This window comes from Canis lupus, chromosome X (genome assembly GCF_003254725.2).
Source record: "Canis lupus dingo isolate Sandy chromosome X, ASM325472v2, whole genome shotgun sequence".
Classification (NCBI taxonomy): domain Eukaryota; kingdom Metazoa; phylum Chordata; class Mammalia; order Carnivora; family Canidae; genus Canis; species Canis lupus.
Genome location: NC_064281.1, coordinates 12,841,019 through 12,863,793, shown reverse-complemented (window position 1 = coordinate 12,863,793; position 22,775 = coordinate 12,841,019). Strand labels below are relative to the sequence as shown.

The following is a 22,775-nucleotide window of genomic DNA, read 5'->3' as shown; positions in this document are numbered from 1 at the left end:
AAAGGATTGTGGGTGTTGCTCCTTATGAAAGGAAATGTCTGGCAGCATGCAAATAACTTGGGGATCAGTAAGAGTGAGGTGGGAGATGACTGATAAAAAGACTAAAGTGCAGTTCAACCAGAGGACCCTCAGGGGTCCTCAAACTTGTCTGCATATGAGAATCACCTGGCAGGGGGTGCCAGGGACCAAGTAGGGTAAGGTGACTGGCCACATGGGGATGCCTTGGAATGGGGAATGTCAGCCTGAGCCGGGAGAGGAGGGTGTCTGAGCAGGGGAGTGGGTGGTGGCAAAAATGGAAGATTGGTTACACGCAAGGGGTTGATCAATTAAATAAAAATATTAAGGAGAGTGGAAACCAAGATTCTCGTGGTCAGAGAAGGGAGTTACAAACATTGAAAGGGAAAATTCTAGAATGATCCCTGCTGTGAGGTAGCACCATGAATACATGGTTTTCATTCAGTAGAGAATGTATGTGAATATACATGAGCACACAAATATTCCCTAGCTCTGTCCACTGAGTGGACCAAGGAATAGTGACACCCCAATAAGCAATGAACATGCCTAGTGCTCAGATCTTGGTGTCTGTACAGCATTTATAATGATGGCAACGATTATAACCATTGCATAAGACAGGATGGTGAGTCTATACAGATACAAATAAATACATGAATATGTCCCAAGTCTGATGAGGAATGGAATAGTTTTACAGAGTTCAAAGTACCTCCCCCAGAAAATACTTATTAATTTCAAAGAGAAAAGAAGTAACTTCACAGTCAAGAAGTCTGGCAGAGGGATGCCTGGGTGGCTCAGCAGTTGAATGCCTGCCTTTCATTCAGGGCATGATCCTTGGTCCAGGGATTGGGATCGAGTCCTGCATCAGGCTCCCCGCAGGGAGCCTGCTTCTCCCTCTGTCTATGCCTCTGCCTCTCTGTCTCTCATGAATAAATAAATAAAATCTTAAAAAAAAAAAAAAAAGTCCGACAGAAACCACCTTCATCAAGTGAAGTGCCCACAGTGTAGGCAGTAAAGGGGACAAAATGGGAGCATACACCACCTGATAGGGTGCAACAGATTATAGGACACTGATGAGACACAAAAACGAAATGCACCATGTGAGCCTGTACTGAGTCCTTTGCTAAAGAGGACACTGGGACAAATGGGAAACCTTGAATGGGGTCTGGGAATCAGATGGCAATAATGCATGAGTAACTGTTTCCTCATTTGGAGGGTTACGTTGTGGTTATGTAGAAAGACTTGTTTGCAGGAAATACACACTTTAGTGTATTTAGTGAATGCTTTAGCATTCAGGAGTGATGGAGCATCAGGTCTCAAAGGAGTGAAAAAAAAAAAACTTTTTATGCTATACCTCCAACCTTTTTACATAAAGGTGTGATTGTTTATTTATTTATTTATTTTTTCTTAATTTTTTTTTCATTTATTTATGATAGTCACAGAGAGAGAGAGAGAGAGAGAGGCAGAGACATAGGCAGAGGGAGAAGCAGGCTCCATGCACCGGGAGCCTGACGTGGGATTCGATCCCCGGTCTCCAGGATCACGCCCTGGGCCAAAGGCAGGCGCTAAACCGCTGCGCCACCCAGGGATCCCCAGGTGTGATTGTTTAAAACTAAAAAATAGGGCAGCCCAGGTGGCTCAGCGGTTTAGCGCCACCTTCAGCCCAGGGCCTGATCCTGGAGACCCAGGATTGAGTCCCATGTCGAGCTCCCTGCACGGAGCCTGCTTCTCCCTCTGCCTGTGTCTCTGCCTCTCTCTCTCTGTGTCTCTCGTGAATAAATAAATTTTAAAAAATCTTAAAAAAAAAACAACGAAAAAACAACATTGATGACTATGCTTACCTCAGAGCTATTAAATAAAATTCTAAGGGTGGAAGGCAAAACAAAATTCAACCAAAAACATAAAATGTATACCTCCATCACCTAACTAGCGATGGGGCTGGTGACCTGTGGAGTATTTTTTTTGTCTGGAGGAGTCACTCATTTTGTGTTTCCAAAACATTTCCTAATAGAAGTGACAAACCAGGGGGTAAGGAGAATGTTCTCTACCCCCTGGTTTACTAGAAGGGATGCGGGGTCTTAGAAAAAGGAAGGAATAGAAAAAAATCAACAAGAACTAAGAGAAAATTCTGAGACCCGGCCTTATGGATGAGAATAGGCCTCAGGTAAGACCCAAGAAGAACACATGGTTGTCACATCTGTGAATGGTGAAGCTGGGCCAGGAGACAGAGGCTGGCTTTATTTTTTTTTTAAAGAGAGGGAGTGGGGGAGAGAGAGAGAATCTTATTTGTTCATTCATTCACTTGAGAGACAGCACAAGCAAGGGGAGAGCCAGGAGGAAAAGAATCAGACTCCCCATTGAGCAGGGAGCCCAACATGGGGCTCGATCCCAGGACCCTGGAATCATGACCTGAGCCAAAATCAAGAGACGGATGCTCAACTGACTGAACCACCCAAGTGCCCTAACAGAGGCTAGGTTTTTTTAAAAAATATTTTATTTATTTATTCATGAGAGACACTGGGGGAGGGAGGGAGAGAGAGAGAGGCAGAGACACAGGCAGAGGGAGAAGCAGGCTCCATGCAGGGAGCCTGACGTGGGACTCCATCCCGGGTCTCCAGGATCACGCCCTGGGCTGAAGGTGGTGCTAAACCACTGAGCTACCAGGGATGCCCCGAGGCTAGGTTTTTAAGTGACAGAGGTAAAATACAAGATTATCCACAGGGCTAGGCTGGGTAACAAGATGACATGCTGCTAGATGCAGCCCATCTTTTCTTTCATTAATTCCACTAATACTTACTGAGTGCCACATACATCAGGCCCCATGCCAGGTGATGCGGGGATGAATAAACCAAGTTATCTGCCAACACAGGTGGTCACAGGAATAATGACCTCTTACTTGTTAAGCTCTTACTATGTTAAGTAAATGCCAAGTAGCATTTCCCAAACTCACGTGCTCTCACAAACCTCTTTTTCTTATAACATCTCTTGGAAATAGTTCAGCAGGAGGCAGACCTAGCTTAACAGTAGGTCGTGAGGCACTATAGTCAACCACACATTTACCTGACCAAAAGAGAGTATGCTGTAGCTGCTAGAAAAGCTTAACAAAATCTTAGGCAGCATTAAAAAGTAATACAAAGGGTGCCTGGGTGGCTTAGTTAAGTGGCTGACTCTTGATTTCAGCTCAGGTCATGATCTCAGGTCCTGGGATTGAGCTCACGGTCAAGCTCCCACTCAGCAGGGAGTCTGCTTCAGGATTCTCTTTCCCTCTGCCCCAGAGCCCCATCAAATAAGTAAAATAAATAAATCCCTAAAAAGCAACACAAGATATACTATAGTGTGCTGCAATTAGACAACACTTTATATTCACTTTGGAGAATTCACTTTTGGAGGTTAAGTACCTGGATGGTGACTGGGTACAGAGATGAAGATACCCAGGAAACAAAAAAAAGAACTAAGGTCTTTACCTGGATAAGTTCAAGAATCTTAAACCATGAACATCACAGACAGAAGTGAGTTTAGCTTCCCATGAGGTAGTGAGCTGCCTGAATATTTTTAAAGTCACTTAAGTCTGAGCTCCATGAAATGTCCAAAATGAATCAGGTGTACCATCAATTTACAGCAGATTATGGGCAATGTTTGCTCTCTTGATAAAAACAAACATCTTGACTGTTTTCTTTCCTCTTGTTTCTTTCTCTTTCTTTTCTTTCCTTTTCTTTTCTTTTCTTTTCTTTTCTTTTCTTTTCTTTCTTTCTTTCTTTCTTTCTTTCTTCTTTCTTTCTTTCTTTCTTTCTTTTTTTTTTTTTTTTTTCTTTCTTTTTTTTTCTTCTTTCTTTCTTTCTTTCTTTCTTTCTTTCTTTCTTTCTTTCTTTCTTTCCTCTTGATATAAGAGGAAGAGGTCACAGAGGCACACTAAAGAAATGTTCTGTTACCCTCTGGACAGAGTTACAATGCCCATGACATAATAAAGATTCTGAGGACCCCTATGATAAAGAAAACCATGGAATATAGCAACTCCCAAATGTCTATTTTACCACTTATGCTTTCACGGACAATTTTAAGGCATTAGAATGATATATACATCCTCTGGGAAACAATGGGCGTAGGTCACTGTCCAAGGCTGGAAAGGACTTGTGATTTCTCTACTGCCATCAGAGTGAAGGCCTCAGAGGGTGTCTGTGATATGAGAGCAGGGCCCTGTCTCATACCAGCATTGGTGTTACAGGGAAGTGTTAAGCACTACAAGGTATTTTGAAATACAGAGTGTTTGATTTTTTTTAAAAAGGTTTTATTTATTTATTCATGACAGACACACACAGAGAGAGGCAGAGACACAGGCAGAGGGAGAAGAAGGCTCCATGCAGGGAGCCCGATGAGGGACTCGATCTCGGGTCTCCAGGATCACGCCCTGGGCCAAAGGCAGGCTCTCAAACACTGAGCCACCCAGGTGTCCCTTGATTTATTTTCTAAATTGTTCCTATCTAATGATGGCTTCTGTTTACAAAAAGTGTCTCAAGTGTTCAAAGTTTCACTTCTGCATGCCAGGAAGGGAAGTCCTAGATTTGTGTGTGATGGCTCATTTTTTTTATTATGGAAGTTTCAACAAAAACAAAAATGGAGTGACTAGGACAAAGAAGCCCATGTACCCGTGACCTAACTAACAATCACCAATATTTTGCCAATCATGTTTTATCTATGCCCCTCTCCCTTGCACGCACACCTTTCTCTGGGTGTAGGATGGAATATTTTAAGGCAATGCCAGATATTACATCCTTTCATCCACAAATATTTCAGTAAGCATTTCTAACAGATAAAGAATTATAAAAAATGACAACCCTAATCTCTAAATCATCCCTAACAGAATTAATAGGAAACTGGAATCATATTACTCAATAGACAATTTACCTAGCCAGCAACAAACTAGAAATATGATTTACCAAATACAAATTCTCCAAATCTTTTATGAACTTTAAAATTACTCTCAGCAGTGAGAGGAAGTCCAGAATTGTCAATAACTCAAACTATGGAATCAAAGCTAGCTACCTGTCTGCCATGAGTACCCCAGGCCACATGCCCCAGCGTCCCCGGGCCTCTGGACAGTCCCAACAGCACTGGCAGGGAACCCACTGTGTGGCCCAAGGTGATTCAAATGTTCTTCAAGTTGATGGAGCCTTTAGGTGCAAAGGCCACCTGAACCCCAGAGCTTTGTTACTCTTATCTCAGAAGGAAGCAGTTAGGGCAGCCCGGGTGGCTCAGCGGTTTAGTGCCACCTTCAGCCCAGGGTGTGATCCTGGAGACCCAGAATCGAGTCCCACATTGGGCTCCCTGCATGGAGCCTGCTTCTCCCTCTGCCTGTGTCTCTGCCTCTCTCTCTCTCTTTCTGTGTCTCTCATGAATGGATAAATAAAATCTTAAAAAAAAAAAAAAAAAGGTTGCAATTTAAAAAAAAAAGAAGGAGGCAGTTATTCAGAATAGGTGCAACCCCGAATTCTGAGATGAAAGAGCTTCCAACAGATATATATACATGAACTGTTCAAAAGCCAACTCTCGGGATTTTGTGAGCATAATAGTTAAGAACAGATCAGATGATATATTTTTTTATGTCCTTAACTAAAAATAGCTCCTTTATTTATTTGTTTGTTTGTTTGTCGTAAAGTAACCTCTACACCTAATGTCAGGTTCAAACTCATGACTCCGAGATCAAGAGCCAGGTGCCCTAAAAATAGCTACTTTAGACACAATCTAGGAATTAGATTTGTAATGAGATTTTAGCCATAAAACACATGTTTTTCTTTTTAGAGGGGGAAGGGAGAAGGACGCCTGGGTAGCTTAGTGGTTGAGCATCTGCCTTTGGCTCGGGGGCGTGATCCCGGGATCCGGGCTCCCTGCATGGGGCCTGCTTCTCCCTCTGCCTGTGTCTCTGCGTCTCTCATGAATGAACGAATAAAATCTTTAAGCAAAAAGAAAAGGAGGTGAAGTGAGAGAAGGGCTACAAAAATCCACCTCCAACATGTTAATAATTATGAAGAGTTTCACTAAAAAGGAAAAATAAGTAAAAGGTTAGATATAACTATTGTTCCGGGTCTGGAAGAACACTTGTTCTCTCACAGACAGAAGATCTTTGCTCCCATATGAACCAAAGGGCTAGCAAATATTTGTTAAAACCCCTGTTTGGCCTGCTAAACAAAGCACACAATGAACATGTATATATCTGTGCTCCCTTTGAAAACACTTCTAAAATAATAGAAAAGACATTAAGTAGATAAAATCCACACGACAAAGAGAATTGGCCAGGAAACCACAGCGGAAGCCAAAAAGGTAAAGGGCAAATAGTAATGTACTCCATCGACCAGAGAGTGTGCAGGAGGGCCAGCCAGCAAGAATAGGCCTGTCTACATGATCCTGGGGACCTGGGATCGAGTCCCACATCAGGCTCCCTGCATGGAGCCTGCTTCTCCCTCTGCCTTTGTCTCTGCCTCTCTCTCTCTCTCTCTTTCTCTGTGTCTCTCATGAATAAATAAATAATATCTTTAAAAAAAAAAAAAAGAATAGGCCTGTCTACCAGGCATCGGCTCAGAAAGACCCAGGGACAGGAGGTACCAGGCATCTCTGAAGGCTGGTGGAGGTTTGGCTCAAGACAAGAGGAATGGTGGCAAGGAGTGGCCAGCTGGCTCTGCCTCCCACACTGCCCCTTCCAGCCAGGGACTGTGTTCTCATGCAGCAGAGTGTGACAGTTAACTATGAGCTAAACCACTCCACACTCAGATAGCTGACATGGCTGAGAGGGGTCAGGCAGGAGGTGGATGAGTCCTCTTGGGGGAGGCCACCTAGCCCTCGGCTACTGAGCCTCCCTCTCCAAAAGGCCTGTGGGAATGCACAGCTCTAAGTGTTCCTTCACTACGGTGCCCTCAGATATGTAGGGCAGGTAAGGAAAACCTGCAACATGAACGACAGAGCTCAAGACAAACACGAAGGCTTTGAAGAAAAGCATTGAGACAAAAGAGTATTTCAAGGAAACTATACTTCATGTTCTCAGAGAACAGCAAGATGCCGTACCCATCTAAAAAGAATAGAGTGCTGGGATGCCTGGGTGGCTCAGCGGGTTGAGCAGCCAACTCTTGATTTTGGCTGAGGTTGTGATCTCAGGGTCATGGGATCAAGCTCCGCATTGGGCTCCCTGCTCAGCATGGAGTCTGCTTGGGATTCTTTCTCTACTCCTCCCTCTGGCACTCCCCCCACTCGTGCACATGTACATTCTCTCTCTAAATAAATTAATTAAATATTTAAAAAAATTAAAAACAAAAATAGAGTGCTCTAAAAAAGGAACACTCAGAGTAAGAAAGACTGCGGACTAAAAGTGCAGATTGAAAACAAGGAACTGGAATTTAAAAAGGTGATTAAGAGCCCGTGGTGGCAGAGGGGAAAGGAAAGGGACCTCTGTGGGGGGCCTCTGCTGATACCTGTCAGGGTTGTGTCCCTGAAGACATGATGCTTGCACTGGAGCTCCAAGCACAAGCAGGGACTTTTGGAAGAGAAGAGGGCCTTTGGGTAGAGGAAAAAGCTCGGGTGGGAAAGAGGACAGGAACACGTTGCCAAAGGGCAGAGCCTGAGTGGAAAAAAGCAGTGGGCCAGGTCCTGATGAGCTTTGTAGACCTTAGTTTTATTTGGAAGACACGGGTACGTTGGTTGTTTCTGTAGGAACTATGTTCTCACTTCTAACTGGGGATAAAAGAGCACATCTCATCTCCACCCTAAATTTCCTATTAAGTCCATTCTCAGTTTTGATTCTATGGCTCTGTGTGTGTGTGTGTGTGTGTGTGTGTGTGTGTGTGTGAGTGAGACAGGGACAGAGAGACAGAGGGGACAGCAAGAGCATGAGCGAGCAAGATGAAGGGCCACAGAGCCTGTTTTTTATGAAGAGAGAGTAGGAACCTGCTCTGGCTCCCATTCCACAATTTTTCCCTGATACTGTGCATACGACCAAGGCCATTAGAACACGCAAGTACACGCTGTGTGAACAGCACTGCTCCAGCTCAGGAACATACTGCTTACAGTTTAGGAACAAGGGCGAATCTCATCCTGCTCAGCAGCTCGTCTTCCTGGAGCATGACTAGGGCAACAGGGTACATCTGATCAAAGTCAAAATTAAACTGCACTCCAGCTGGAGGGTCACGAAGGAAATTCCTCTTGTCCTTTGATGAAAAGGGGAAAAACATGGGGAAAACCATAGGATGTGATTAATATGTAACAATGCATCATTGATTTGACAAACACCAAATTCTAAAGATTTCAGTCACAAAGTCGACTGAAGTATCATTAACCTGTCGGCTGACCAGAGTGGAGAATGACCGATCCTGTCATATATTTAACAGTCTCAACTGAAGAGAGCCTCGTGGGAGACCAGGAAATTCAATCATGCAATTAGTTGAAATTAGAGTTTGAAATCATATGAACACGTCTGTTTCAGTGAGCACTTTAGGTATGTGAAAACTAGTGTTGAATAATCTTAGAAAACTGGCTACTCAAATCTTAGAAGCTGGCTATTAACAGCACCGGTCAGTTTCATCTCATCTTGCCCATGTTAGATTTTAACAGTATTTTTGTTTTTGAGAATTCCTACATTAATAAAGCAAGAACAAACCTGAACCAAAATGGATTTTAGTTATTTTACCTTCCAACCTAAAAATTGCAAAGTCTAAAATTGCCCCATCATGTTTCACCTGGATTTCTACAGCTGCAGCTGTCTCCAGTCCTGTTTTTCTTACTCAGAGCAACCCACTTTCTACCCTGCCCAAGAAAAACATGTGTTTTACCTATCACTAAAATCCTTCAATGACTCCTTTGTCACCTTTAAGATGAAACCTAAACTCATCAGAAAGGTATAAAAAGGTCTTCATGATTTGGCTCCTTATCCACACTTCCACCTGTATCCTGCAGTCCAGTCATACCCAAATGCTTACAATGCCCCCTATCTGAATCTCAAACCCTGCCTCACATCCCCCAAACATCTACACACCTTCCTCCCAAGACAATAACTCAGCTCCAATGTCATCAGTTCTGGAAAGCTTTTCTGAGATCATCCTCTTCCCTCTCCAAAATCAGGGAGATGCCCCCCCTCTCCTCCGTGCTTCATCACCATGCTGCATTACGGTGCTCATCATAGGCAGTGATGCTATGTGTGCACTCATCTAGCAGCTGTCTAGTAAGCCTTCAGGGTCTTAGAGGGTAGATCTCATCTACCTCCGGTCCTAGGACAAGGTTGGCCCAGAGGAGGTTCTAAAAACAATTTGCTGAATTGAGTTCTCTACCACTACCTAACGACAGCATTACGTCCTAAGTAAGGGGTGCCCCAACACAAGGAGCTTAAAGGGTTACTCTGCTGTAGGCTCTGAATTGTCTCAACTAGTGCTTGGCTAATCAGAGAATGTAAGGCAACTATGGCAGAGATTGCAAATTATCTCCCAGTACTCCTTCCCTCCCTCCCTCCCTCCCTCCCTCCCTCCCTCCCTCCCTCCCTCCCTCGTTCCCTCCTTCCCTCCTTCCCTCCTTCCCTCCTTCCCTCCTTCCTTCCTTCCTTCCTTCCTTCCTTCCTTCCTTCCTTTTAGGATCACAACTCTTGAGCTCCAGCTGGGCATATGGCCACCCAGCCAGAGACTGGGTTTCCCAGGCTCCCTGGCATCTATGAGTGGCCGTGAATTTAGGCTGCCAAAGGGATGTAGGCCTGAGTGATAGGTACAATTTCTGAGTCTCATCTTTCAAACAGTCTGGCATGCCCACCCACCTCTTTCCTAATTCCCACAGGCTGGAATGCAACCACGGTCATGGGAGCTGGCTTCACTATATAGAAGGCAGACAACACCATAGAGGCTGGCATAGGATAGGATTAAGACAGGAAATACTTGGGTATGTAGATGACTTCATGGGCAAAGCACACCTACAAGGACCATCTACTTCTGGACTCCTACATGAGGCAGAAGGAGGGAGGGAGACAAAGTCACAGCCCATTTAACCTACTGTATTTTTGAATTTCTCTATTATAGCAACTTAGTCTATCCCTTAACAAATTCAGTAGCCACCATAAAGGCTGTACTCAAGATGGTTCAAAGCCTCTGGGCCATGCTGAAATCTTGGGTGCTCTCTTGTAGGTGTATCTATATGCAACGTTCACGGCATCACCCATTCAGCAGATGCCCATTCAGCACCTGCTATGCTCTAGGCACCATGCCACCTGCTCAGCAGGGCATGATGGAGTCCCTGCCCTCCGAGCGTTTCCATTCCAATCGTGGGGTGGAGGACTGGGAAGAGACAGACCAAGGTTTAGATTGCTAAGGCTAGGAGATGGGGTAATTGGTGGAGGGTTGAAAGGATGGTGAGGGAGGAGGTGACAGGTGAGATGAGATCTTATGGAATGGTGCAGGGTGGCGTTCTAGAAAGAGGGGACAGTGAGCAAAAGGCACTAAAGCAGAACAAAGCTCAGCTTGCTTGTATACCAGAAAAAAAAACTGGCTGGAGTGCTGGGAGGCAGGGCAGTGGGGCACAAGGGAGGAGAGGTGTGCAAAGCCAAGGGCCTTAGAAGCCAATGGAGGGAATTTAGATCTTAGCCTATGAGAGATTAGAAGGCTCTATGTAGGAAAGTGACACGAAGGGCACAGCAGTGGCAGTGGCAGTAAAGAAGTGGAGTAGAGGTATATTTTGAACACAGCACTGTCAGGATGTGAGCAGACCTGGGGGGTGTGTGTGTGTGTGTGACTGAAGGTGAATGAAGGAAAACTCTTAGGTTCGTGACTAGAAAAAACTGGTGAAAAACTGGAATCTTATTTTGAGATGGAGAAATGAGGACAGGAACAGGTCTGAGGGACAGAAGAGCTATGGGGACCTGACTGGTGAATATCTGATGTTTGCCCGCAAGAAGTCTCACTGTCCCAATTTGCTTCTGGAGAAAACCATTATGTGATGTCAGCATCAACTCTGGCCATCATACAGTAAACAAATACATGGAGTTCACACTGAATTCATAATGAATGCTCAGGCCTTTGAAGGGTCTACTAATGGAAAGGAAAAAAACCTTAAAATGTCAGCTAAAAAAAAAAAGAGTGGATTAAAAACAAAGCTTGAAAACCACTGATACAGTAAAAGCCCTATTTGCTGAGTCCCATGCCAGGCGGGCTGCTGGGTGTTGAGGACAGAGATCAAAGCCAGCCTCTGCCCGCTAAGAATGCACAGCCCAGTGGAGACACATGTTCCTTAGTGAAGGTCACATTTGGGAGTCACACTCCTCACGTCTGTACAGAGCAATAAAGCTCCTACCTAACTCACAGACGTGCAGTGAGGCTCAAAGGAGATAATGTGTACGAAAGTTCTTTCTGAAACTATCAGGTGCTGTACAATTGTTTACTGGTTATCATTGTATTCCCTTCTGAAGTCCCAAATTTCTTTTTATAAATTTATTTTTTATTGGTGTTCAATTTGCCAACATATAGAATAACACCTAGTGCTCATCCCGTCAAGTGCCCCCCTCAGTGCCTGTCACCCAGTCACCCCCACCCCCCACCCACCTCCCTTTCCACCACCCCTAGTTCGTTTCCCAGAGTTAGGAGTCTCTCATGTCCCAAGATAAATTTTTGTGGGCCAGCATAGAAAATTTTATTTTTTTCAATTTCCGTTTCAAATACACATAACAGTTAAAGAAAAAATTTAGAATACAATCTTTTCATTCAGATGAACATTCAGAGCATTCTAATGCTATCTAGAAACTTTATATGATGGCATATCTCAAAAGATTATCTTAATAACATAAAAGAATTCTTTTAAGGCTGAAAGAATTATTTTGTGTAATAGATTATAGTTTTCCATTAAGAAAAAAGAACTTAAGGAGAAGTAAGTTAAAACTTAGGGTTGGGAAAAAAAAACAGGGTAGGGAGAAATTTAGGGGAAAAAACAATGAAAGTAGATGTGTACAGTTCTAACATCTCAAAACATTTTAAAAATTGTACAGAAGGAAACATTCTAAGGATAAAATCATGATAGGAAGGTATTTCTTAAAAAAAAAGGGGGGGGGGAGGTATTTCTATCCAGGGAATCACAAGATACTTACAGCTGATAAGGCCAAGATTTGTTGTTGAATTGTTTCTTCATCATTACTATCAACCCATGGGGGCACCGCTGCTTCTGAAGGTTTTTAATAACAAAGAAAAGAGAAAAACAGCTTACAAGTGTTATACACTGCTCTCTGTGGTTTGAAAGAATGAGAGTTTCCACATAATCATTTTAGCAATTTACTAACAAGTTCCAAACATGAACATTCATCTTAATTCCCAGACGTGATGTATGACTAAAGCATGTACGTATTTGGTAAAAAAATTACTTAAATCATATGGTGGAGAAATTGGATAACGCCTTGATCAGGTGACCCAAATCATCACCACCAATGAAAGAGATGGCCACTGTGGGCTTCCAGATGTGATATCCTGAAAAGGACACAACATCATGTACGTAGTACTATGGCCAAGAATGCATAATCTGAATCTAATCATGAGGAAATACCAGCCAAAGCCCAACTGAGGAATGATTTATTTAAATAAAGGACTGGGGGGGTGGGGGGGCAGCCTGCCAGGGTGGCTCAGCTGGTTGTCTGCCTGCCTCTGGGTCAGGTCGGCTCAGGTCATGATTCCAGGGTCCTGGGATGGAGCCCTGAGCCCCATGTCAGGCTCGCCCCATGTCAGGCTCCCTGCTCAGCAGGGAGTCGGCTTCTCCCTCTGTCCTACCCCCTGCTCATGCTGTGCTCTCTCTCCCTGGGAAAAAAAAAAAAAAAAAAAAAAAAGGGTGGGGGAGTACCTTCCAAAACATTAATGTCCTAAAAGACAAAGACTATGGAAGTGTTGCAGATTAAAGGAGGCTAAGACACAGGACCAAAGTTACAATAATGTACCTTAGACTGCATGCTGTATTTGAGGGGGAAAATGTACAAAGGACATTACTGGGTCAGTTGACAAAATTAGAATATGCCCATTATATCAATGTTAGATTTCCTAAAGCTGCTAACTGTCTGGTCGGTGATTATGTAAGAGAATACCCCTAATTCTTAGGAAATATATATTGAATAGAGCAGAAAAGACAACACAAAGGGAGAAAGAATGTAAAGGACAAGAAAGATGGAATAAAACCAACAATCTAGGTAAGAGGGTGTACGGATGTTCTCAATACTCCCTTTATACTTGCAACTGTTCTGTAAATTGAAATTATTTCTAAATAAAAAGCTCTTTTTAAAAAAAGTCACTGTACTTGACTCATGACAAAAGGTAAAAAGCAATTAGGAACTAAGAAAAGGGTTGTCAGGAATGAAAGCAAATGAAGAAAGAAATGGGCAAATCGGGGGCAATAAACAAGAGGGCTGGGATCTACAACAGACACATTGTCCTTGGGGCTCACAAGAAAAAGACAGTACAGCTTAGCAGGCTTATAATGACAGAAAACAAATGACAACTACTGAGAGGTGAGTCCCAGGGGTTTTCTGTGGAGACCTGGGGGCTGATCTTGGTCTAGGAGGAGGAGTTGGGCGGTGGATGTGTGTAGGGGGTGTTCAGAGGGAGCAGCAAATGTGAAAGAGTGGAGAAAAAGTCAGTGAGTGTGTTGCTCATCTGAGTAGCGCTGCCATCCGAACCAGGGCAGGGCAAGAGGGCAGAGCCAAGGTTGTGGAGGTGGGAGGTCAGCACAGAAGATATATCTGCAGGGGGTCCTAATATTTTTGCCAAGACCTCCCTTTCTATCACGTTGCAAAAATCCAATGAAAGAGACATCCTGTTGTGTACCAACTGATAGAAAAGTTATGTGCATGTGTGGATGGACATGTGGACAGAAAGACAGATACATGGCTCCTTTTTTGGCTTATCCTAAGCAAGCAAATGGTGGCAATTATATAATCCAAATTCCATTTAACTATAAGATAAAATAAACATATTTTCATACTTTAAAAAAATTGGGGTAAAGCCCTTTCAAAACTTTTTTCCCCCCTCACACTATTGATTTTAATATTCTGGCCTCGGGACGCCTGGGTGGCTCAGCGGTTGAATGCCTGCCTTTGGCTCAGGTCATGATCCCGGGGTCCAGGGATCAAGTCCCATGTTGGGCTCCCTGTGTGGAGCCTGCTTCTCCCTTTGCCTGTATCTCTGCCTCTCTCTGTATCTCTCATGAATAAATAAATAAATCTTTAAAAAGAAAAAAACTTAAAAAATATATTCTGGCCACCATTTTAAGTCTATTTACCTTGAGCAGCCTCTCCTGGTGTTTCTTACCTTCAGATAAGGTCCTGTCAAGGCCCAACCTACCTACCTGGATGAGACACCCCCTACCTCCCTGTTCCTCTGAAACTGCTCTTTCTAGGGCGACCAATAACCTCCTGGTTGTCCAACCCACGGGCACTTCCTAGTTCTTTTCACTCTAGGCTCAGTTTCTTTCTCTGCAAAATGGAGATTCAAGTACCTCAGAGAGTTATTGTGACTGTTAAATGAACAAATGCACATGGAACACTCACATAGGGCCTCTCGTATGGCTCTTGTAAAGCGACCTCTCAGCTGACCTCACTCTCCTTGAAATTCTCCCCTCTCTGGGCTTCCATTGCTTCTCTCTCCTAGTGTTCTCTCTCAGGTAAATGGGCACCGTTTTTTGTTTTGTTTTTAAAGGTTTTATTTATTCATTCACAAGAGACACACAGAGAGAGGCAGAGATACAGGCAGAGGGAGAAGCAGGCTCCATGCAGGGAGCCTGATGTGGGACCCGATCCCAGGACCCTGGGATCATGACCTGAGCCAAAGATGGACGCTCAACCACTGAGCCACCCAGGCATCACTTGTTTTGTTTTTGATGGCAGATTTGTTTCATCACTCACCAGCTGAGCAACCTTCAGCATAATTACGTAGCCTTGCTGATCCTTTTACTAAAAAAGATATTGTATATAAAGTACGTGCCACTTAGCAGGTACTTAGGAATTGTCAATTTCTCCCATTCCTCCCTCCCCCTCAATACTGTAGATCTCTGCTCAGCTCTCTTCATGCTTTACACACTTTTCACTGAGGAGGTCACCACTCTCATGGTTTTTACATGACTTGACTAATAATCTGTATTGGTAGATGGAATTCTCCATACTTCAAATAGGAATCAACTAACTGCTGCTGCTGGACCCCATTCAGTTAATTTAGAACAGTGCTGACCAGTAGAACTTCCTGCAATGATGGGAATGTTCTAGGTTTGCACTGTCCAATATGGAAGCCACTAGCTCCATGTGGCTATTGGGCCCTTGAAATGTGACTAGTGTAACTGAGCAATGGCATTTTCCTGACATGCCACTTGCATTCCCTTCCCTGCCTTTGTACATGTTCTTCTCACCTGGGGTCTTAATGGGCACCTCAAAACTGAAAGTCCCTCCAATCCTTTCACCCTACTCTCTCAAAGTTCCTATCTCAGAGGCTCCAACCAGCTCCTATCCCAAGTCTCCAAGCTGAGATCATTTTCACTGGTTACCTCGAATCACGAAGGAATGCTAATTTGTATGGATTATTTGTCCCAAAGATCTGCTTTATACTTTGAGTTTACCTAGGCATGACAATGCCTGACTTACCACAGGACTAATTAGCTCTTTTGAAATTTGTGGCACTGCTCAATCTGATCAAATTATTTTATTCTTTTGCCAAATTCAAAGAAAGACATGAGGCCAGTTTTGTATTTGAGTACAACCAAACAGTAAAAGTAGACATTCTGAGACCTAATAACTATTAAACATGTAAACAAGCACTTGTCAGCAAAGAAATGTATTAAGGGGTGCCTGGGTGGTTCAGTTGGTTAAGCACCTGCCTTTGGCTCAGGTCATGATCTCAGGGTCCTGGGAATGAATCCTGCGACAGGCTCCCCATTCAGTGGGGAGTCTGCTTCTTGCCCACCCTCTCCCCCTGTTCGTGCTCTCTCTCAAATAAATAAATAAAATCATGTTTTTTAAAAAAGAAATATATTGAGTAACTTCCCCAAACACCTCATGACTTTTTGTAGTCCTCTGTTACTCCTCTGGAAAGCTCTATCATTTTCTCCTCCCAAACAGAATGGGAAGGGAGCCAACTTTTGCTAAGTGCCTATTATGTGTACATCACACATTGTGCTGGACAGGTTATAAACTGAGAAATGAAAGCTTACCCATTTTCAGGGCGAGCTCTCCAGAGGGGCTGTCACCGGCTAATCTCACTCTCCATCCCAGCCACAGGGAACAATTTCCTTCCTTCCTTTAAAGCCCAAAGATTTATGAGCTTGTCTCTGCCACTAGTCTTTGTGCTACTTGAAGGATGGGCTGTTACTTACACATTTTTGTATTCTCAGAGCCTTAGTGTGGTGTCTGGCACATTATTAGGTGCTCAATAAAATCTGGCAGGTAAGTAAGTCATGTACAAAAAACTTGCATCATACCTGACTTTTTGGTATGCTGTTCTTCAACAAATTTTTTCTGTTCCTTCTGAAAATCTCCTATAATGGTCTGTTAAAAAATACATAGTCAAGTTACTTTGAGAAGTTTATTATTAGATAAGAATTACATTTAAGATTTGTGAAGTTGTGAGATATTTTATTAATTTTCTTCAAAAAGGTTAAAAAAGTGATACTTCCTCTTTCCCCAACAAAGAGAAATTCAACATTTAAAAATTTTAAGTATTCAAGTCTTTTGTGATGGATTATCTTTTTAAATGCAAAGATAATTGCATTTTGAATTTTTGCTTTATTCCAAAAAACAATAAAAGCCAGGTCAAATCTCATTCTAACAAATGGCACACACACAACAAAGCATCTAAATAACAAGCTCTCTAAAGTTTAATTGATGATCTCCTTAGTTCAAATAATTGCCAACATAAATGAAATTCCCTGGGCCTGCACCCTACCACTGCAGGAAATGTACAAACTTCTTCAAGTCTTAAAAGTATAATTCCTAATGGGTTAGGACTTGAAACACTTAAATGGATGATGCAAAGGCATAAATATTTGCAAACAGTTATAGTTTAAAATTAAACTTAAAATATAAAAAGTTAAAAAAATATATAAAAAGTTTAGTATTACCCAGAAGCATCAGTGTATTTTCGAATATATTAAAACCAAAGTTATTTAAATCATAGCTACTTCTTATACAAAAAGTGAAAAAAAAAAACAAGAATCTCAACAATTAATATTTTTACCAGAATATGATATCCTACTTGGGTTAATAAAGTTCATAAAAAGAAGAGATAATTATATTAGCTGCTAATCAATTTCAAAAGATGTTTAAATGTACCTTATCAATGATGTCATCTATCTTTCCTTCTTCTACTGATTTCTTTATTGTTTGTGCTGTTTCAGCAACTGATTCAGTTATCTTTTTTGTAGCAGCAGTTGCAAAGCTAAATAGATAGTCTGTAAAGAATAAAAGACAGTCTATGCTCCATTCAAGTACAATGATTATTATATTTGTGACTGTTCCCTTAAAGAGCTCGCATGGGAATCTTAAACCATAGGGCATGATTCTTGCTAACTAGGACTTGAAACACACTCCACTCTCTGGACTGGCCATCCATAGCATTAGCATACTCCCACCCCTTCTCTCCCAGTAGCCGTTTCAGACATGTCTTGCCCTTCTCCAGTCTCTCATTTTAATTTATCTCAGTAGATAATTTCCCTTCTAACTTCACAAATAAGATGAAGGCTTCCTTTCACTTTCCTCCCTTTCTAGACCTTTAATATCCTATTTTATTTTGTTCTTCCCTCTTGTTCAAAGAAAACATGTCCTTCCTTTCCTAGATTAAGCCATCCCATAATAAATCTGGGGGAATTTTTAATAAATAGAAATCCTTCTTAAAAAAATAAAAAAATAAAACAAATCTTTCTTAACTAATATGAGCAAATATATAGAATAAAATTAAAACCGGAACACACAAACTTTCACCTTTACAAAATAAAAGCACAATATTAACTTTCCTGAAGACTTGAAAAGACCTAAGTATCAAGGCTCTATTGCAACTATAACAAAGGCTTGTATGTAGACAAATATCATTTCAAAGTCCACACTGTATACAACGTAGGCTGCAAGAAGCAACCTCAGGCAGGTTGTGAAGCTAGACTTGCTGGGGGGATTCTCCTGGGCAACTGGCCTTTCAACCTCATCTAGTGGGAAATACTAAATTAGGGCAGTCTTGCCTCTGCTACTTGCACCTGCTGAGGGCAGGTAGGCTGACTCTCATAACACTCAGGCAGGGGGAAAACCCAGGTAAGAGTGGTAAAGGGAGCTTGGCACACCAGATTAAATCCTCACTGGTGGCTAGTATCTGTTCCAGGGAATCCGGCAACTTGTACTGCTATCTGGGAGCAACAGTACTATCTCCCAATCTGAATGACTTCTCTTCCACTTTCTGTAGCCTTTACCATAAACAGTCTACTTTCCCTCATTGTGTCTGGTGGTGTTCACCTGTCAGTGATGTCAACACTCCATTGTGACCAAACCACAGGACTCTACTTGGCTCTAGTCTCATTCTTGCCATTCTTCTCCCTCCTATCCTACATTCATATGACCCCAAGAAATTCTCAAGTATCTCTAAGGAAGTCTCAGATACATTATTCCTTGATTTGAAACACTTGTATCTGCCCGCCCTTTATCTGGCTAACTCTACATATACTGTGGGTCTCCGCTTACATAGCACTTCTCAGAAAAAGTTCTCTGGCTCCTCGGCTGGAGTGGGAGCTCCTGAGATGTGTTCCCTCAGCACCTGTGTTGCCAGACCAACAAAATTCATGGGACTATTGATTACTTGGCTCTGTCCTCTCAGTTAGACTGAAGGCCCACCCTAAGTCCCACTGAGGCGGGGACCAAGGCTGTCTGATTCACCACAGTATCCCCAATGAATGACCAATCAGTACTTGCTAAATGACAGAGGAGCAACACAGTAATTGCTGAGTTTTAGGGAGGTCCTTCATTTCTTTTTGGTTATGACTCATCTATTTTCAGAGTGGTAGAATAAATTGGGTAGACAGCCAGGTTCTTTTGTAAAAATATTCTTTGCAGATAGTCAAAGAAATCTAAAGTTCTGGGCAGCCTGGGTGACTCAGCGGTTTAGCGCCGCCTTCAGCCCAGGGTGTGATCCTGGAGACCTGGGATGGAGTCCTGAGTCGGGTTCCCTGCATGGAGCCTGCTTCTCCCTCTGCCTGCGTCTCTGCCTCTCTCTCTCTCTCTCTGTGTGTGTCTCTCATGAATAAATAAATAAAATCTTAAAAAAAAAAGAAATCTAAAGTTCTAAAAGAGTAGGGTTCCTTTTAAGATTTTCTCAGGAAAATATTTTAATTGGAATCATTTTTATTTTAAGGAGGACTGTCATTTAAAAACTGGTATTTTAGGGACCCCAGGGTGGCTCAGTGGTTGAGCATCTGACTTCGGCTCAGGTCGTGGTCCAGGGATCCTGGGATCCAGTCCTTCCTCAGGCTCACCACAGGAAGTCTGCTTCTCCCTCTGCCTGTGTCTCTGCCTCTCTCTGTGTCTCTCATGAATAAATAAAATCTTAAAAAAAATAAAAAATAAAAACTGGCATTTTAGGGTTGCCTGGCTTAGTCAGAAAAGCTTGTGACTGTGAATCTCGGGGTCGTGAGTTTGAGCCCTACACTGGGTGTAGCGATTACTTGAATAAATAAGTAAACTTAAAAAAAAAAAAACCCTGGTATTTTGGCATAATAATCTCAATTCTCAGATTTTAATGGGTCCAAGAGTGGAGTGCATTGAACACAGAGAACATTGCAGAAACTATAGTTCTCGTCCTCAAGGAATGTCTATTTCTAAACAAACAAGCCACTAAGAGGCTCAAAGAAAACAGCAGCAAGAATAATCATTAAACAGAGGCACTCAGAGAAAAGGAGGGAGGAAGGTCTCCCAAGAGTAATTAGAGAGTGGCCTGGATTCCAAAGTCAGAGGAAGTGGGGCGTGGGAAAATCTGCCAGGAGATTTTTCAGGTAAGAAGCTCATACAGATGAAAAGTGGTTTATTAATTTTGCAAATTAATATACTGGAAGACACCAAGTTAAAGATAGTTTTCATTAAGTTGTTAGAAAAAATTGAGACTAAGAGTTAACAGGAAGTAACAGGAGTACAAAGTCCACTTCAGGAATGCAAGCATAAAGAGAAAGTCTGAATTAAAGCAGCAACCAAAGAAGAAAAGACTGAGTAAAATGGCTCTCAGTGAGTATGACTACGCAACCTTATGGAAGGAGAGGGCAAACTGCTAACAGTGAAAGTAGTCATTTTAGTCTCACAATCATCCTGGGAAGAATAGGTATAATCTGCCCAGTTTATAGCTAGGTTGGCTGAAGCTCACACAGACTGAATGATTTGCCCATTAAGATAGCGGCCAACTCTGCTGACTGCCTAGCCAATGCCTAATCCCTTCCTCCTTGCCAAAGCAACCCGTTTTGGTGGGTGCTCATCAAACCTAGGGGTGGTCTTGGGGACTTCTCATTTTATGCCTCTGTTGGATTTTCTGTAATTTGCAAATGACGTTACAATAAAGGCAATCGTACAGGAAACTCAAACACAGGCTATCTGCCTTTTTTTTTTTTTTTTAAGGTTTTATTTATGGGGATCCCTGGGTGGCTCAGCTGTTTGGTGCCTGCCTTTGGCCCAGGGCGCGATCCTGGAGACCCGGGATCGAGTCCCACATCGGGCTCCCTGCATGGAGCCTGCTTCTCCCTCTGCCTGTGTCTCTGCCTCTCTATCATAAATAAATAAATAAACAAACAAACAAATAAATAAATAAAATCTTTAAAAAAAGGTTTCATTTATTCATGAGAGACACACAGAGAGAGGGAGAGAGAGAGAGAGAGAGAGAGAGAGAGAGAGAGAGGCAGGAGAGGCAGAGACTCCCGGGACTCCAGGATCGCGCCCTGGGTCAAAGGCAGGTGCCAAATCGTTGAGCCATCTGGGCTGCCCAGGCTATCTGCTTCTAACTGGCAAGCTTGTGTCCCAATCCTATATTGCCTCATGTCATATGAACAAGTGACAAGGCCTTACAGAACTGAATGGAATGATAAGGATAAAAGAAAGTAGGAAGGAAGGTTCTCAGAAGTCAGAAAAGGGATACATATGTCAGAGTAAAAGAAGGTAGAGTTTAAGGCTTGCTGCTAGAATAGGAAAATAAGGAGCAGACAATGGTTTCTAAAGCTTTGCTTTAGAAAATCAATATTTTATATTTTTTAAAAGATTTTATTTATTTATTCATGAGAGACACACACAGAGAGAGAGAGAGAGAGAGGCAGAGACAGAGGCAGAAGGAGAAGCAGGCTCCATGCAGGGAGCCTGATGTGGGACTCGATCCTGGGTCTCCAGGATCACACCCTGGGCTGAAGGCTGTGCCAAACCGCTGAGCCACCCGGGTTGCTCTAGAAATCAATATTCTTAAGAAGGGGCTGGCTAATTTTTAAAAAATGCTGTATTTCATACAATTTTAGAATATTCATGTTGTAAGGGGCTTTAGAGGTTACCTAATTGAATCTCTTACCCAAGTAGCCCTACCTCCAGGAATGGGGAGCACATGACTTCAAAGGGTAGCCAATTATTACTGTTATGCTCCTCTAATTAGAAAATCCTTTCCATTTTCCTTGTCATTTCTACCTCTCTCCGACTTAGATCTGTCCTCTTATGTAACATATAATGACTTTTCGACAAAAAACCCCCAAATTTTCAGAATTTTGAGTAATGCCCCTAACTTTCTTCTTCAAGCTAAAATCCCAGTTCTTTTTAGTATTGTTCATAAGCTGTGGGATCCAAGCTCTTGACCATTTGCACTGCCCTCCTCCGTGGTAAATCTGTTATTTTACTTCTGTATTGAAGCAGACATATATTTTCCTACATACACACTAACTTTAGTTGTAAACTAAGCAAGTTAGGCACCTCAAACTTGAAATGCACTTTCCTTACAGAAAAAGAAGATGGTCTAATTAATACAGTTCCACTGCAAATACTAGGAGCACTTTTCTAAGGAAAAGAGGAGGTGGCCCTTCCTCCAATTTCTGGGCATGCACTGGCCTTAGACAGTTTTGAAAAAGGTATAGCTTGGGACACCTGGGTGGCTCAGTGGTTGAGGGTCTGCCTTTGGCCCAGGTCGTGATCCAGGGGTTCTGGGATCAAGTCCCGCATCAGGCTCCCCATGGGGAGCCTGCTTCTCCCTCTGCCTAAGTCTCTGCCTCTTTCTGTGTCTCTCATGAATAAATAAATGAAATCTTAAAAAAAAAAAAAAGCAAAGTTCATTTTTGGCCACCCTCCCACTTATTTAAACTATGCAAATGACTCTCTTTATTTAACACTCTCAGAGGTATGGGATTGTGTTGTATTTTTTTTTTCCCCAAAGAAAGAGTACAGATAAAGCTTCAACAAAAACCAAGCAACCAATCTGTGCTGAATAATAAGTTACTTTAGGACACAAGGCCTTCAGTGAGATAGGGAGGAGCTCTTCAGTGTGTTCCCTTATAAGATGCTCTCCTTCTGAAGCAGGTGATCCTAGGAGGCCAGAGTTCATCAGGGGGGAGGACTGAGGATGGGAAGGTATTGGTTTTGAGTAAGGGAGTGGAATCTAGGCCTGGGTATCCACCATTTGTAATTGGTGAGTTGCCTAAATTTACAAATAGATCACCATGAACCAGATGTATTTATTTATTTTTTTTAATTTTTTATTGGTGTTCAATTTACTAACATACAGAATAACCCCCAGTGCCCGTCACCCATTCACTCCCAC

General features: G+C 42.6%; 1 protein-coding gene across 2 annotated transcripts in view; it reads right to left on the bottom strand.

Annotated features, from left to right (window-relative positions):
* Nucleotides 1-22,775, bottom strand: part of SYAP1 (synapse associated protein 1) — a 33,927-nt gene that overhangs the window by 7,681 nt on the left and 3,471 nt on the right. For both annotated transcript variants that reach the window (XM_025437379.3, XM_025437389.3), the window contains exons 2-5: nucleotides 17,306-17,424; nucleotides 16,456-16,522; nucleotides 12,104-12,177; nucleotides 8,062-8,201 (exon numbers count right to left, since the gene is read on the bottom strand). In XM_025437379.3, coding sequence (XP_025293164.1) covers nucleotides 8,062-8,201; nucleotides 12,104-12,177; nucleotides 16,456-16,522; nucleotides 17,306-17,424 — 400 coding nt within the window. The remainder of the gene's footprint in view (nucleotides 1-8,061; nucleotides 8,202-12,103; nucleotides 12,178-16,455; nucleotides 16,523-17,305; nucleotides 17,425-22,775) is intronic.